We start from the raw sequence: 13,247 nt of genomic DNA, 5'->3' as shown, positions 1-13,247 counted from the left end.
CAGGCCTGTGGATGTGGCATCTGGGGCCGTGGTGTGCTGGCACTGGGTTAACATTTGGACTTGGTGATCCTAGAGGCCTTTTCCAGCCTTGATGGTTCCCTGAACGGCTTCTTCTGCTGAGGTTTTGCTGGGTGGGTTCTCACCCCGGGATGTCCCGTGTCCCTGGGGTGTCCTGTCCGGTGTCCTGCTGTGCTCCCGGTGCCAGAGCAGGGCACAGCCCTCGGTGTGGGGGTGTGGGGGGTCGCAGGAAGGGGGGACAGGGACCCCCGGTGCTCCCGGGCGAGGCAGGAGGGCACAAAGCAGGGAGCCAGGCGCTGTGGTTTGTGTCTGGAGCTGCAGCAGAGGAGCAGGACAGAGCTTTCCCCGCCTGCGCTGCTCTCCGAGGAGCCACCGTCCCTGCGGCTCTCCGTGGGATGCTCTGCAGAGCCGTGTTTATTGATGGGCTGCGGTAATTAAATTCCAGCCTTGGAGCAGCCGCTGGCGTGGGAGCAAAGAGCAGCGGGAGCCTCGTCCTTGTTTGCTGCTGCTTCAGGAGCTCCAGCTCTGGGACTGAAGCTTGGAGAGGTTTCCTGAAGACAGGCAGGTCTTCAGCAGGATCAGCAGGACAGGATAAAGGATGGCCGTGGCTGAGCGGGGAGGAATGCTGGGCTGAGGAGAAGTAGGGAAAAAATGAAGCTCGTTGTGCTACAGCCAGAGCCCCCCGAGACACGAGGTGTAATGGGGTCCGGCCCTTCCCAAGGTGTGCGAGCCAGAGATCACTGCCACCCCGCCCTAATTAGCACCTGTGGTGCCCTCTTAATGACAGGCAGCGTGCTCAGGCTCTGCAGGTTTAGTGGATTCACCCAGCTGGGGAGATCACTGCCCTCGGAGCGGGGCTGGGGACAAGGAAAAGCTCACTCAGGTGTCACCCTCGGGCTTGTGCTGGGACGTGCTGGGAGCTCGCTGGCGTGTGACAGCAGAGAGCCACTGAGAGGGCAGCCAGAGTCCTTGTGAGGGCACCCAGAGCCTCCCCAAGCCCTGTGAGGGCACCCCGAGCCTTCAGAGGATGAAGGCAGCAGAAATGAGGATGAGGGTCAGCACGAATCCCGGCAGCATCGTCAGGGCCAGCCCTGCCCTTGCGCACAGGAGCGAGGGGGAGAGAGAGAGGAAGGATGGAAGAATGAAAGGAAACTCACAAATCTTCCCCCGTCTTGGTATTTTATGGCACTAAGGGTACCAATTATAAAACCTCTGCATCTGTCCAGAGGCAGCTGCTGGGGCTGCCCCAGTGAAAAACGAGTGAGAGGTGAATCAAACCCGTGAAATACACTGTGTGTTCATCAGGAGGGAATAGCTCTACATTTCCTGCATTATTCTTAAGTGCGGGGTGGTTCTGGTTTTTAATTTGGTGGTTTAAGCTCCCCCATCCTTTCCTGGTCCCTCCCCGTGTCCATCCGTTCCCGGTGGCTGTGGGGCAGGCTGGTGGCACCGCGGGGCTCCTGGCCCTTCCCTCAGGCCCCGGTGCAGGTTTGGGTGATGGCAGATATTTATTAAACCGGGGGATCCATGGTCTGCACACAGGAGCCCCGCTGGTGTGTGCCCTGGGGGTACCCAGCGCCTTCCTCTCTTTGAGCTGGGACTGACAGCGACTGGGAATGAAGCGAGCACTCCCTTAGGTCCCTCTGAGCTGCTGTCCCTCTGTTTGGCTGGCCAGCAAAGCCTTTTGTTGAGCCCACAGGAGCAGGCTGGGTGCCTCCCCCGTGTGAACAGGTCGGGTTTGTTCCCTGCACGCCGCTCGGGTGCTCCCAAAATCTGCTGCTCCCTCTCTGCTGTGCTGCAGGAGCTGCTGGCTGTGCTCTGCTCTCCCAAACCTCCCACCAGGTTTGGCTCCCTGAGTGGGCTCCAGAGCCTGGCCCGGCCAGCCTGATCTTCACCCTGGTCTGCAGTTGCACCAAAGCTGGCTCTGTTTTGTGTCCATCACAAAACGTTCTGCTGGTTCTGTGGCAGCGGCAGCAGCTCTCACGAGGGAATTAACTCTTCTTCATCACGGCAGAGCAGAAACCGGGGCTGCTGATGGCGTTTCCTCGGGGCTCCTGGTCAGAGCCAGCTGTGGTTTGGAGATGGGGCAGGCAGGGACAATGACCTCCTTGGCCCTCCAAGGGAGGCTGGTCAGCCTGGTCCGGGGCTTTGCTGCTGTCCCAGGCGGAGCAGGCGGAGAGCAGATGCAGACAGAGATCAGTCACTGAATCCCAGGGTGGTTTGGGTGGGAAGGGACTTCAGGGTCATCCCATCCCACCCCCTGCCATGGCAGGAACACCTTCCACTGTCCCAGGGTGCTCCAACCTCATCCAGTCTGGCCTTGGACACTCCCAGGGATCCAGGGACAGCCACAGCTGCTCTGGGCACCCTGTGCCAGGGCCTGCCCACCCTCCCAGCCAGCAATTCCTAATTCCCAATCTCCCATCTGTGCCTGCCCTCTGGCAGTGGGAGCCATTCCCTGTGTGCTGTCCCTGCCTGCCTTGTCCCCAGTCCCTGTGCAGCTCTCCTGGAGCCCCTTGAGGCCCTGGCAGGGGCTCTGAGCTCTCCCTGGAGCTTCTCTTGTGCAGGGGAACAGCCCCAGCTCTGCCAGGCTGGCTCCAGAGCAGAGGGGCTCCAGCCTGGCAGCAGCTCCGTGGCCTCCTCTGGGCTGGCTCCAGCAGCTCCACGTCCTTGTGCTGCTGGAGCAGGGCTGGGGCAGCTCTGCAGGTGGGCTCTGAGCAGAGCACAGGGGCAGAGGGGCAGAATCCCTTACCTCGACCTGCCTCTATCCACTCCCATGGGATGCTGATTGCTGGTCCCTTGGCCACGGAGCAGCCCCCTGTGTTTGCCAGCAGCTTTTCCCTGGACGTTCAATGAGAGACACAGCCACATGAGGACAGGGCTGCGACCTGCTGGGCTCCAGGACCATCCTTTAGGGCTGTTCTGCCTCGGCCCCTCTGACTGCAGAAGCTGCAGTAGGGCCCTGGCTCAGCTGAGGGTGCGCCACACAGACCATCGCTCTGCTTGTGACGAAAAACTGTGCTCTTTCTTCCCTTTTCTTCCCCTCATGTGCTGCACTTTCCCTTTCAGCGCTCCTAGAGCTCTACTAATTATTAATAATTGGGCTGACGAGGCAGAACTCGGTTTTTATCCACTGCGTGGGAGCTCGTGCCGGGTCCTGCCCCGCACTCCTGGGCTCCGCTGCCCATGGGGCTCTGCTGACAGGGTGTGCTTGGAAGGACCTCCAGGACCACCCAGTCCCCCAGCCCGGGAGAGCAGAGCAGTGCAGAGCCCAGCAGCGCGCTGGGCTGGCTGCTGGGGCCACCGTGGGCCGTGCAGAGGCTCCCAAAGGCACATCGATCCCAGCCCCGTTTCACAGCATCCCTTTGGCCAGCAGGAGCTTTTGGTCAGTTTTGTTTGCTTTCCTTTCCTCGCAGGCTCTCTCCTGTGCAGAGGCTGGGGTCTGCAGCGCAGGCTGGGCGAGCTCGGGTGGTTCCCCACGGGGGAACAGCCCCGGTGCTGCTGCAGCCCCCTGGTTGCTCACCGGGTCCCAGGCTGCCCTTCAGCCTTGCTGTGGTCCCCAGAACCTCCAGAGCTCCGGGGCTTTGCCAGCTCCTGCTCCTTTTCCGTGCCTTGCAGCTGGGTCACCACGCTGGGACACCTTCCTGCTCCCTTTCCATGCCTCGCATCTGGGTCACCATGCTGGGACACCTTCCTGCTCCCTTTCCGTGCCTCGCATCTGGGTCACCACGCTGGGACACCTTCCTGCTCCTTTTCTGTGCCTTGCAGCTGGGTCACCACGCTGGGACACCTTCCTGCTCCTTTTCTGTGCCTTGCAGCTGGGTCACCACGCTGGGACACCTTCCTGCTCCTTTTCTGTGCCTTGCAGCTGGGTCACCACGCTGGGACACCTTCCTGCTCCTTTTCTGTGCCTTGCAGCTGGGTCACCACGCTGGGACACCTTCCTGCTCCCTTTCCGTGCCTCGCATCTGGGTCACCACGCTGGGACACCTTCCTGCTCCTTCCTTGCAAGCCTCAGGGTTTATCCATCCCCGTGTTCCCACCTGGGTTTGTGCCCCTGGTTTGCCCGTGCACCCCTCTGGAGCCTGCCCTGCTCCCCGAGAGCGCCAGCAGCCTTCTCGGCGCGGCCCTGGCGTGCGAAAGCCAGCGTAGGGATAATTGCTGGATGGAGAAGAGGCTGTAATTATTTCTGCTTCCCGACTGGAGGAGCCGGCAGCGCTTGCCAAAACGCTCGGTAGCTGCTGGCAGAGGCTCCTCAGAGGGTATCCCTGCCCTGCCCACGTCCTGCCTGCCTCAGATGCTCCATGCGCCTTCATTCCAGCTGCTAGCTGGCTCCTCTGAAGAGCCCTGCCAGGGGTGATTGCTCAGCGCTCAGCGCTTTCCCTGGCAATCTGTTATTCCCGGTGACTTCTGCCAGGGAGCTGAGGGTCCCAGCAGCACTGCCTGGGGAGCGCAGGGCACAGGACAGGCTGTGAACCCTCTGCCAGGTTAATGGAGCAGCTCTGGTGATCAGGGGCTCTAAGAGAGCCATCCTTTCCGGCATGAAGAACACAACAGGAGCAGATCCATAGTTGTTTTGCTATTTCATTTTATTTTATTTTATTTTATTTTATTTTATTTTATTTTATTTTATTTAAATTTTTTTTTCATTTCATTTAATTTCATTTCATTTAAATTATTTTATTTTATTTTATTTTTAAATTTCATTTTAAAAGTTAATTTATTTTATTTTATTTTAATTTAATTTAATTTAATTTAATTTAATTTTTTATTTTATTTTATTTTATTTTATTTCATTTAAAAATTTTTAATTACTTTTATTTTATTTTCATTTTAATTTTTTATTTTATTTCATTTTATTTTATTTTATTTTATTTTAATTTAATTTAATTTAATTTAATTTATTTTTTTATTTTATTTTAATTATTTTATTTCATTTAAAATTTTTTAATTAATTTTATTTTATTTTCATTTTAATTTTTTATTTTATTTCATTTTATTTTATTTTATTTTATTTTAATTTAATTTAATTTAATTTTTTTTAATTTTAATTATTTTATTTCATTTAAAATTTTTTAATTAATTTAATTTTATTTTCATTTTAATTTTTTATTTTAATTATTTTATTTTATTTTATTTCATTTCATTTCATTTCATTTTAATTTTTTAATTTTATTTTAATCTTTTAATTTCATTTGAAAAATTTTAATTACTTTTATTTTATTTTATTTCATTGTATTTTAATTTTTTATTTTATTTTAATTATTTTATTTAATTTAAAAATTTTTAATTACTTTTCTTTATTTTATTTTATTTTATTTTATTATTTTATTTTATTTTATTTTATTTTATTTTATTTTAGTATTTTATTTTATATATTTTTTTATTTTATATTTTATTTTATTATTTCAGTGTTCCTCCTCTGGGCAGCACTGAGCCCAGTGGGTAACCTGGGACCTCCCTGCGCAAGGTCACGGCCCCTGTGCAGCCGGGTGGTCCCACAGGTCCCCCCAAGCTGGAAGGACCCTCAGAGGTGTCACAGGGGAGATACTGGGTGCAGCAGGACATCAGGGGTGTGTGGGAGCAGGACGGGGCCAGGCTCAGGCAGGAGAGGCGTCCTTGCTCCTCCAGACCCCCACACAGCTGCAGGGAGACGTGGTGAATCAGAACCTTGTGCTGACCATCTGGGAGGAGAAGCCCAGCTGTGCCCTCCCGCTTCAGACCGTCTGCTCCATCCTGGGTCCAAATCAGGTGAAAGCCACTGGGGAAAACTTGGAGTGCTTTGAGGGTCTTTTCCCTGCTGGAGCAGCTGTGGAAATGGCTCCTTGCCCGTGGCCAGGTCCGCGTGGTCACCTGCCACCCGACCAGGACATTTTGCCAGGAGGATCCCTGAGATGATCCACCTGACCAGGACATTTTCCAGGAGGATCCCCCAGATGATCCACCTGACCTGGACATTTTGCCAGGAGGATCCCCCAGATGATCCACCCGACCAGGACATTTTCCAGAAGGATCCCTGAGATGATCCACCTGACCAGGACATTTTCCAGAAGGATCCCTGAGATAATCCACCTGACCAGGACATTTTCCAGAAGGATCCCCCAGATGATCCACCCGACCAGGACATTTTGCCAGGAGGATCCCTGAGATGATCCACCTGACCAGGACATTTTGCCAGGAGGATCCCTGAGATGATCCACCTGACCAGGACATTTTGCCAGGATGATCCCTGAGATGATCCACCTGACCAGGACATTTTGCCAGGAGGATCCCCCAGATGATCCACCTGACCAGGACATTTTGCCAGGAGGATCCCCCAGATGATCCACCTGACCTGGACATTTTCCAGGAGGATCCCCGAGATGATCCACCTGACCTGGACATTTTCCAGGAGGATCCCTGAGATGATCCACCTGACCTGGACATTTTCCAGAAGGATCCCCCAGATGATCCACCTGACCAGGACATTTTCCAGGAGGATCCCTGAGATGATCCACCGGACCAGGACATTTTCCAGAAGGATCCCCCAGATGATCCACCTGACCAGGACATTTGCCAGGAGGATCCCTGAGATGATCCACCTGACCAGGACATTTTGCCAGGAGGATCCCCCAGATGATCCACCTGACCAGGACATTTTGCCAGGAGGATCCCTGAGATGATCCACCTGACCAGGACATTTTCCAGGAGGATCCCCCAGATGATCCACCTGACCTGGACATTTTCCAGGAGGATCCCCCAGATGATCCACCTGACCAGGACATTTGCCAGGAGGATCCCCAAGATGATCCACCTGACCAGGACATTTTGCCAGGAGGATCCCTGAGATGATCCACCTGACCAGGACATTTTCCAGAAGGATCCCCCAGATGATCCACCTGACCTGGACATTTGCCAGGAGGATCCCCAAGATGATCCACCTGACCAGGACATTTTCCAGAAGGATCCCCCAGATGATCCACCTGACCAGGACATTTTGCCAGGAGGATCCCCCAGATGATCCACCTGACCAGGACATTTTCCAGGAGGATCCCCCAGATGATCCACCCGACCAGGACATTTTGCCAGGAGGATCCCTGAGATGATCCACCTGACCAGGACATTTTCCAGGAGGATCCCCCAGATGATCCACCTGACCAGGACATTTTCCAGGAGGATCCCCCAGATGGTCCACCTGACCAGGACATTTTCCAGAAGGATCCCCCAGATGATCCACCTGACCAGGACATTTTGCCAGGAGGATCCCTGAGATGATCCACCTGACCAGGACATTTTGCCAGGAGGATCCCTGAGATGATCCACCTGACCTGGACATTTTCCAGGCGGATCCCCCAGATGATCCACCTGACCTGGACATTTTGCCAGGAGGATCCCCCAGATGATCCACCTGACCAGGACATTTTCCAGAAGGATCCCTGAGATGATCCACCCGACCAGGACATTTTCCAGAAGGATCCCTGAGATGATCCACCCGACCAGGACATTTTCCAGAAGGATCCCTGAGATGATCCACCTGACCAGGACATTTTGCCAGGAGGATCCCCCAGATGATCCACCCGACCAGGACATTTTCCAGGAGGATCCCCCAGATGATCCACCCGACCAGGACATTTTGCCAGGAGGATCCCCCAGATGATCCACCTGACCAGGACATTTTCCAGAAGGATCCCCCAGATGATCCACCTGACCAGGACATTTTGCCAGGAGGATCCCCCAGATGATCCACCTGACCAGGACATTTGCCAGGAGGATCCCCAAGATGATCCACCTGACCAGGACATTTTGCCAGGAGGATCCCTGAGATGATCCACCCGACCAGGACATTTTGCCAGGAGGATCCCCCAGATGATCCACCTGACCTGGACATTTTGCCAGGAGGATCCCTGAGATGATCCACCCGACCAGGACATTTTCCAGGAGGATCCACCAGATGATCCACCTGACCAGGACATTTTCCAGGAGGATCCCTGAGATGATCCACCTGACCAGGACATTTTGCCAGGATGATCCCTGAGATGATCCACCTGACCTGGACATTTTGCCAGGAGGATCCCTGAGATGATCCACCTGACCAGGACATTTTCCAGGAGGATCCACCAGATGATCCACCTGACCAGGACATTTTCCAGGAGGATCCCTGAGATGATCCACCTGACCAGGACATTTTGCCAGGAGGATCCACCAGATGATCCACCTGACCAGGACATTTTCCAGGAGGATCCCCCAGATGATCCACCCGACCAGGACATTTTGCCAGGAGGATCCACCAGATGATCCACCTGACCAGGACATTTTCCAGGAGGATCCCCCAGATGATCCACCCGACCAGGACATTTTGCCAGGAGGATCCCCCAGATGATCCACCCGACCAGGACATTTTCCAGGAGGATCCCCCAGATGATCCACCTGACCAGGACATTTTCCAGGAGGATCCCTGAGATGATCCACCTGACCAGGACATTTTCCAGGAGGATCCACCAGATGATCCACCTGACCAGGACATTTTCCAGAAGGATCCCCCAGGAGCTGGGATCCTCTGGCTGAAGGCACAGCCCAGCAGAGGTGAGGGTCTGCTGTGGTGCCAGCAGCTGCAGCTTGGTGGGAGACTCCTCAGGCGTGAGGGGCAGGCAGCTCAGGGATGTGGGGCTGTGCTCCAGAGATGGTTCAGCCTGCTGCCCCCGCTCACCTGGCTCCTGGTGCCCACACGCACCGCTTGGTGTGTGAGACAACAAACTTTATGTCCTTCACCCCTGAATATGTGTGCATTTACCTGCTCAGCCGTAATCCCACAGCATCCAGGGGTGGCATCCCCGGGCTGCTGCCGAGGTGGGACCTGAGTTCGGGGTTGTCACATCCTCACAGACACTTCCAAAGGGTTTTTGCAAAGCTGGAAAGCTCCGGGGCTCTCTCAGCTGCCTGGCAGGGAGGGTTTGTCGTTTCTGTGCTGTTTCTGCCGTGTGCTTTGCATGGGTGGTTGCTGACATGACACGCTCTTCAGCCACTGCAAATTGCTCTGTTACATTTTCAAGAAAATTTAAAAAAAAAAAAAAATAAAAAGGCAGCAGCAAAGGGGAAAGGGAGAGTTACAGCTCTCTGCATCTTACAAATGGAAAAGGGAAAATTAAGCAGCTGAAAAATGCTGGTGGTGCTGCGTGCCTTGGGAGGGGATAACTGATGATCCTCTGAAAGGTCACGGCTTTGCTCATGGTCAGCCTTCATCGAGCTGGTACATGGGCAGGGAATGAGAAGCACTGGCATCAAATGGATCCTTCTCTTCTCTTCTCTTCTCTTCTCTTCTCTTCTCTTCTCTTCTCTTCTCTTCTCTTCTCTTCTCTTCTCTTCTCTCTCTTCTCTCTTCTCTCCTCTCTTCTCTTCTCTTCTCTTCTCTTCTCTTCTCTTCTCTTCTCTTCTCTTCTCTTCTCTTCTCTTCTCTTCTCTTCTCTTCTCTTCTCTTCTCTTCTCTTCTCTTCTCTTCTCTTCTCTTCTCTTCTCTTCTCTTCTCTTCTCTTCTCTTCCCTTCCCTTCCCTTCCCTTCCCTTCCCTTCCCTTCCCTTCCCTTCCCTTCCCTTCCCTTCCCTTCCCTTCCCTTCCCTTCCCTTCCCTTCCCTTCCCTTCCCTTCCCTTCCCTTCCCTTCCCTTCCCTTCCCTTCCCTTCCCTTCCCTTCCCTTCCCTTCCCTTCCCTGATAGAGATCTCTGTTTCTCTATGCTGCTCGGAAAGTCAGTTTAAAACATTTAATTTCTCTGCATGTTTGTGTATCCTCAGCTTCATTTTCACGCTGTGTGGTCTCGAAGTGATGGGCTGAGCGCAAGGCCCCTCTCCAGGCACCCGTGAGTAGCAATGAGGGGCTCGTTTTCCAGCCGCGTGTCTGACCCGCCCGCCCTGGGACGTCCCCGGCTTCCCGAGTGACGAGCGGCGGAGCGGGGAGAGCCGGAGCGCGCGATGGCAGAGAAGTGCGACTGCATCGCCAGCATGTACGGCTACGACCTGGGCTGCCGCTTCGTCAACTTCCGACCGCTGGGCTTCGGGGCCAACGGGCTGGTGCTGTCCGCCCTGGACAGCCGCAGCTGCCGCAAGGTGGCCGTGAAGAAGCTGACGCTGGGCGATGCCCGCAGCGTCAAGCACGCCTTCCGCGAGATCAAGATCATCCGCCGCCTGGACCACGAGAACATCGTCAAGGTCTACGAGGTGCTGGGCCCCAAGGGCGCCAAGCTGCGCGGGGACTTCTTCAAGTTCAACATGGTGTACATCGTGCAGGAGTACATGGAGACGGACCTGGCGCGGCTGCTGGAGCAGGGCAAGCTGGCCGAGGAGCACGCCAAGCTCTTCATGTACCAGCTGCTGCGCGGGCTCAAGTACATCCACTCGGCCAACGTCCTGCACCGCGACCTCAAGCCGGCCAACATCTTCATCAGCACGGAGGACCTGGTGCTGAAGATCGGCGACTTCGGCCTGGCCAGGATCGTGGATCAGCACTACTCACACAAGGTAAGCAGCGCCCGGCTGGCCAGGCGCTTGTGGCGTGATGTGGCTGGGCCGTGGGGGATCTTCCAGGGGAACTGGAGCCTCTTTGGGCAGCTGTGAGCCCTGCTGGGTGGTCACTGCTGGTGGCTGCTCTGCCCCAAGCCACGACACGTGTCCAGGGAGTCACGGTTTGGGTGGGAAGGGACCTTTAAAGCTCATTCAGCCCAACCTCCCAGCAAGGAGCAGGGACACCTTCCACTGGAAGGGGCTGCTCAGAGCCCTGTCCATCCATGGTTTCTGGGCACAGCCCGTGCACTGAGCTCTGCAAAGAGGGCAGGGGAAGGATTTGAGTGTCCTTCAGCTGCCTTGCATTGCTTTATGCTGTGTATATCAAACGCACGCTCAGGTATTTTGTTCTGTCTCAGCAGTGCACTGTGGGGAGGCGTGTGTTTGCTTGATTTACTCAAATTACTAAGCTCTGTGTTCCTTGCTCTGCTGCTGTTAAAAAGCACAAGCTGCTGGAAGCACGCGGAGAGGGGACCCGGCATGTCCACACCCACTCTGCTGGGCTTTGTCCTCTCTTCGGTGCCAACCAGCTTCTTAAAAACCTGATTTCGTTTGAATTACATTCATTTAACATAGGGGGAGAGGAGTGGGTCTTTGAGGCTCAGCCAAATCCTTTCATCTGAGGTCTGGATCCAAATGACACATGAAGTTCTTTGCTGCTTGGCACTCAGCATCATGAAGCCACAAAAACATGAGTGACCGGGGCAGCCTGCAGTGCTGGCAGCGGGCAGGCGGCGTGGGAGGCAGGGAGGGAGGGATAATGGCTGAGAAGGCTCTGTAACACACAGTCCTGGTGCTAATGGATCCTGAGCGCAGCTGCAGATGTGAATTGCAGGTTGCCTTCCAGGCTGGGGCTCCTGAGCAGTGGAGGAGCGTGGCGGAGGCTCCGTCAGCCCGTGGGCCCGCGCGTTCCTGGGAGAATGCAAAGCCACGGCGTGGTCTGCAGCTGGCTTCTGGTTAAAGCCACTCTTTGGTGCTGTGAGATCACATGGAATCTGTTCTCTAGAGCTGGATGTGCCTGGGCAAGGCTGGGGTCCTGCATGGATCTCTTGTTGTGCCTGTGCCGAGGTTTAAATGCGCTTTGCATTTACCAGTGGGTTCCTGCCCATTGTTCTGGGAAGGGAAAGCAGCAGAGGATGGCAAAAAGACAATCTCACAATCCTGCGCTGATTTATTCTGGATATGAGTCTGGGATGTGGGGAGAAACAGAGCCTGGGGAAAAGGAATGAAGCTGCAGGAAGCAAGCACGGGGTCCCTGTCACACTGCCTGCCCTTCCTGTGCTCCCTTCCTCACTCATTATTTATGCCCCAGCTCAGGAAGAGGCTCCTGGCTTTTCAAACGTGTGATTTGTTTGTTTTAAAGTCAGGTAGCTCCCAGAGAAAACCCCTGCAAACAAGGCAGGCTACATGAACACAGAAAGCCTCTGATTTAAGGACAACTGTGTTGTCAAAGACTGCGGGGTCGGGGCAGGAGTCATCTGCTGGTGTCTGCTGCGGAATTATTGTTATTTCTAAGCAATCCTCTGTCGCATCAATAACAGCCAGTGCAGTGGAAGGAGCTGTCAAGGGCTGCAGCTTCATGTTGGTGTTTAACTCTGGCAGATGCCATGGCACGAGCATGTCCAGCTCCTCATGGGGTGGGAGGCTGGAGGATCAGTGCAAAAAAGCCCATGTGAGTGTGCAGAGAAAGGTGGAGGCTGCTGGGAGCAGAGCTGGGAGCAGCAGGTAACGTCAGCCCTTGGTGATCGCTGGTGGTGGCAGGGCTGGGCTTGCTAAAGCTGGGTTTGCCCGGGCTGGGTTTGCCAGGGCTGGGTTTGGCACAGCTGGGTTTGCTAAAGCTGGGTTTGCCCGGACTGGGTTTGCTAAACCTGGGTTTGCCAGAGCTGGGTTTGCCCGGGCTGGGTTTGCCAGGGCTGGGTTTGTCAGGGCTGGGTTTGTCAGGGCTGGGTTTGCCAGGGCTGGGTTTGCCACAGCTGGGTTTGGTGGGATGTGGCCCTGCCTTTGATGTCCAGCGCTTTGGAGATGGCTCAGGGAAATCAATTCCTTTCCGTTTCCCTTTCAAGCTCTGCTCCCCTGCAAGGCTCGCTCGGACTGATGAGCTCCGTGCTCTGGCAGGAGGCAGAGCAGTGGAGCATCCCGGGTCTGAGGCTTCGGGACCCCCCTGATACCTTAGAGTTTTAGCTTTTATATTTTTCAAATCCCATACTGCTTTGGTGCATCGCTCCAAACTCTATATAAAGTGTTGTCTCCTGTCTCTACATTTTGGGCAGGCAGAACAATCCCTCTGGGCCTGAGACCCAGGGACACCCTACAGCCTCAGGCCCTGAAAAGTACAAAGAAAAGTGAGTTGTGGGGAAGCAAACTGGGGGAATATGACTTCATTTCCTGAAGCTGTAATTGGAAGGTTAGCCCCTGATATGTAAAAAGACCAAATTTAAAATTGTGTGAAAAATTCATCCACCCTGTGTGAGGCCTCCGGGAGGCTTTGACTGCCCAAGGTGCAGCTATTGAGGGCCTTTAATAAATGCCCACTTTATTCTCTTAATCTTTGGCCTCTGTCCCAGGCAGCCAGCCCAGGGCACGGGCCTGAGCACAGCAGGGATGCTCACAGCCCAGACCTGGTGCTCCAGCCAGTGCTCGGGCAGAGGCGCCCACAAGCAGATGAAATCCTGCACCCTTTGGGCAATTAACTACCCCAAA

At 54.1% G+C, this 13,247-nt stretch overlaps 1 protein-coding gene across 1 annotated transcript in view; it reads left to right on the top strand.

The window, feature by feature from the left end:
• MAPK4 (mitogen-activated protein kinase 4) overlaps window positions 1-13,247 on the top strand; it is a 60,596-nt gene that overhangs the window by 23,135 nt on the left and 24,214 nt on the right. Inside the window, exon 2 of the mRNA XM_031507514.2 lies at window positions 9,783-10,505. Coding sequence (XP_031363374.1) covers window positions 9,960-10,505 — 546 coding nt within the window. The 5' untranslated portion in view covers window positions 9,783-9,959. The remainder of the gene's footprint in view (window positions 1-9,782; window positions 10,506-13,247) is intronic.

Source organism: Lonchura striata, chromosome Z (genome assembly GCF_046129695.1).
Source record: "Lonchura striata isolate bLonStr1 chromosome Z, bLonStr1.mat, whole genome shotgun sequence".
Lineage (NCBI taxonomy): Eukaryota > Metazoa > Chordata > Aves > Passeriformes > Estrildidae > Lonchura > Lonchura striata.
The sequence above is the reverse complement of the archived record's forward strand: the minus strand, read 5'-3'. Positions and strand labels throughout refer to the sequence as shown.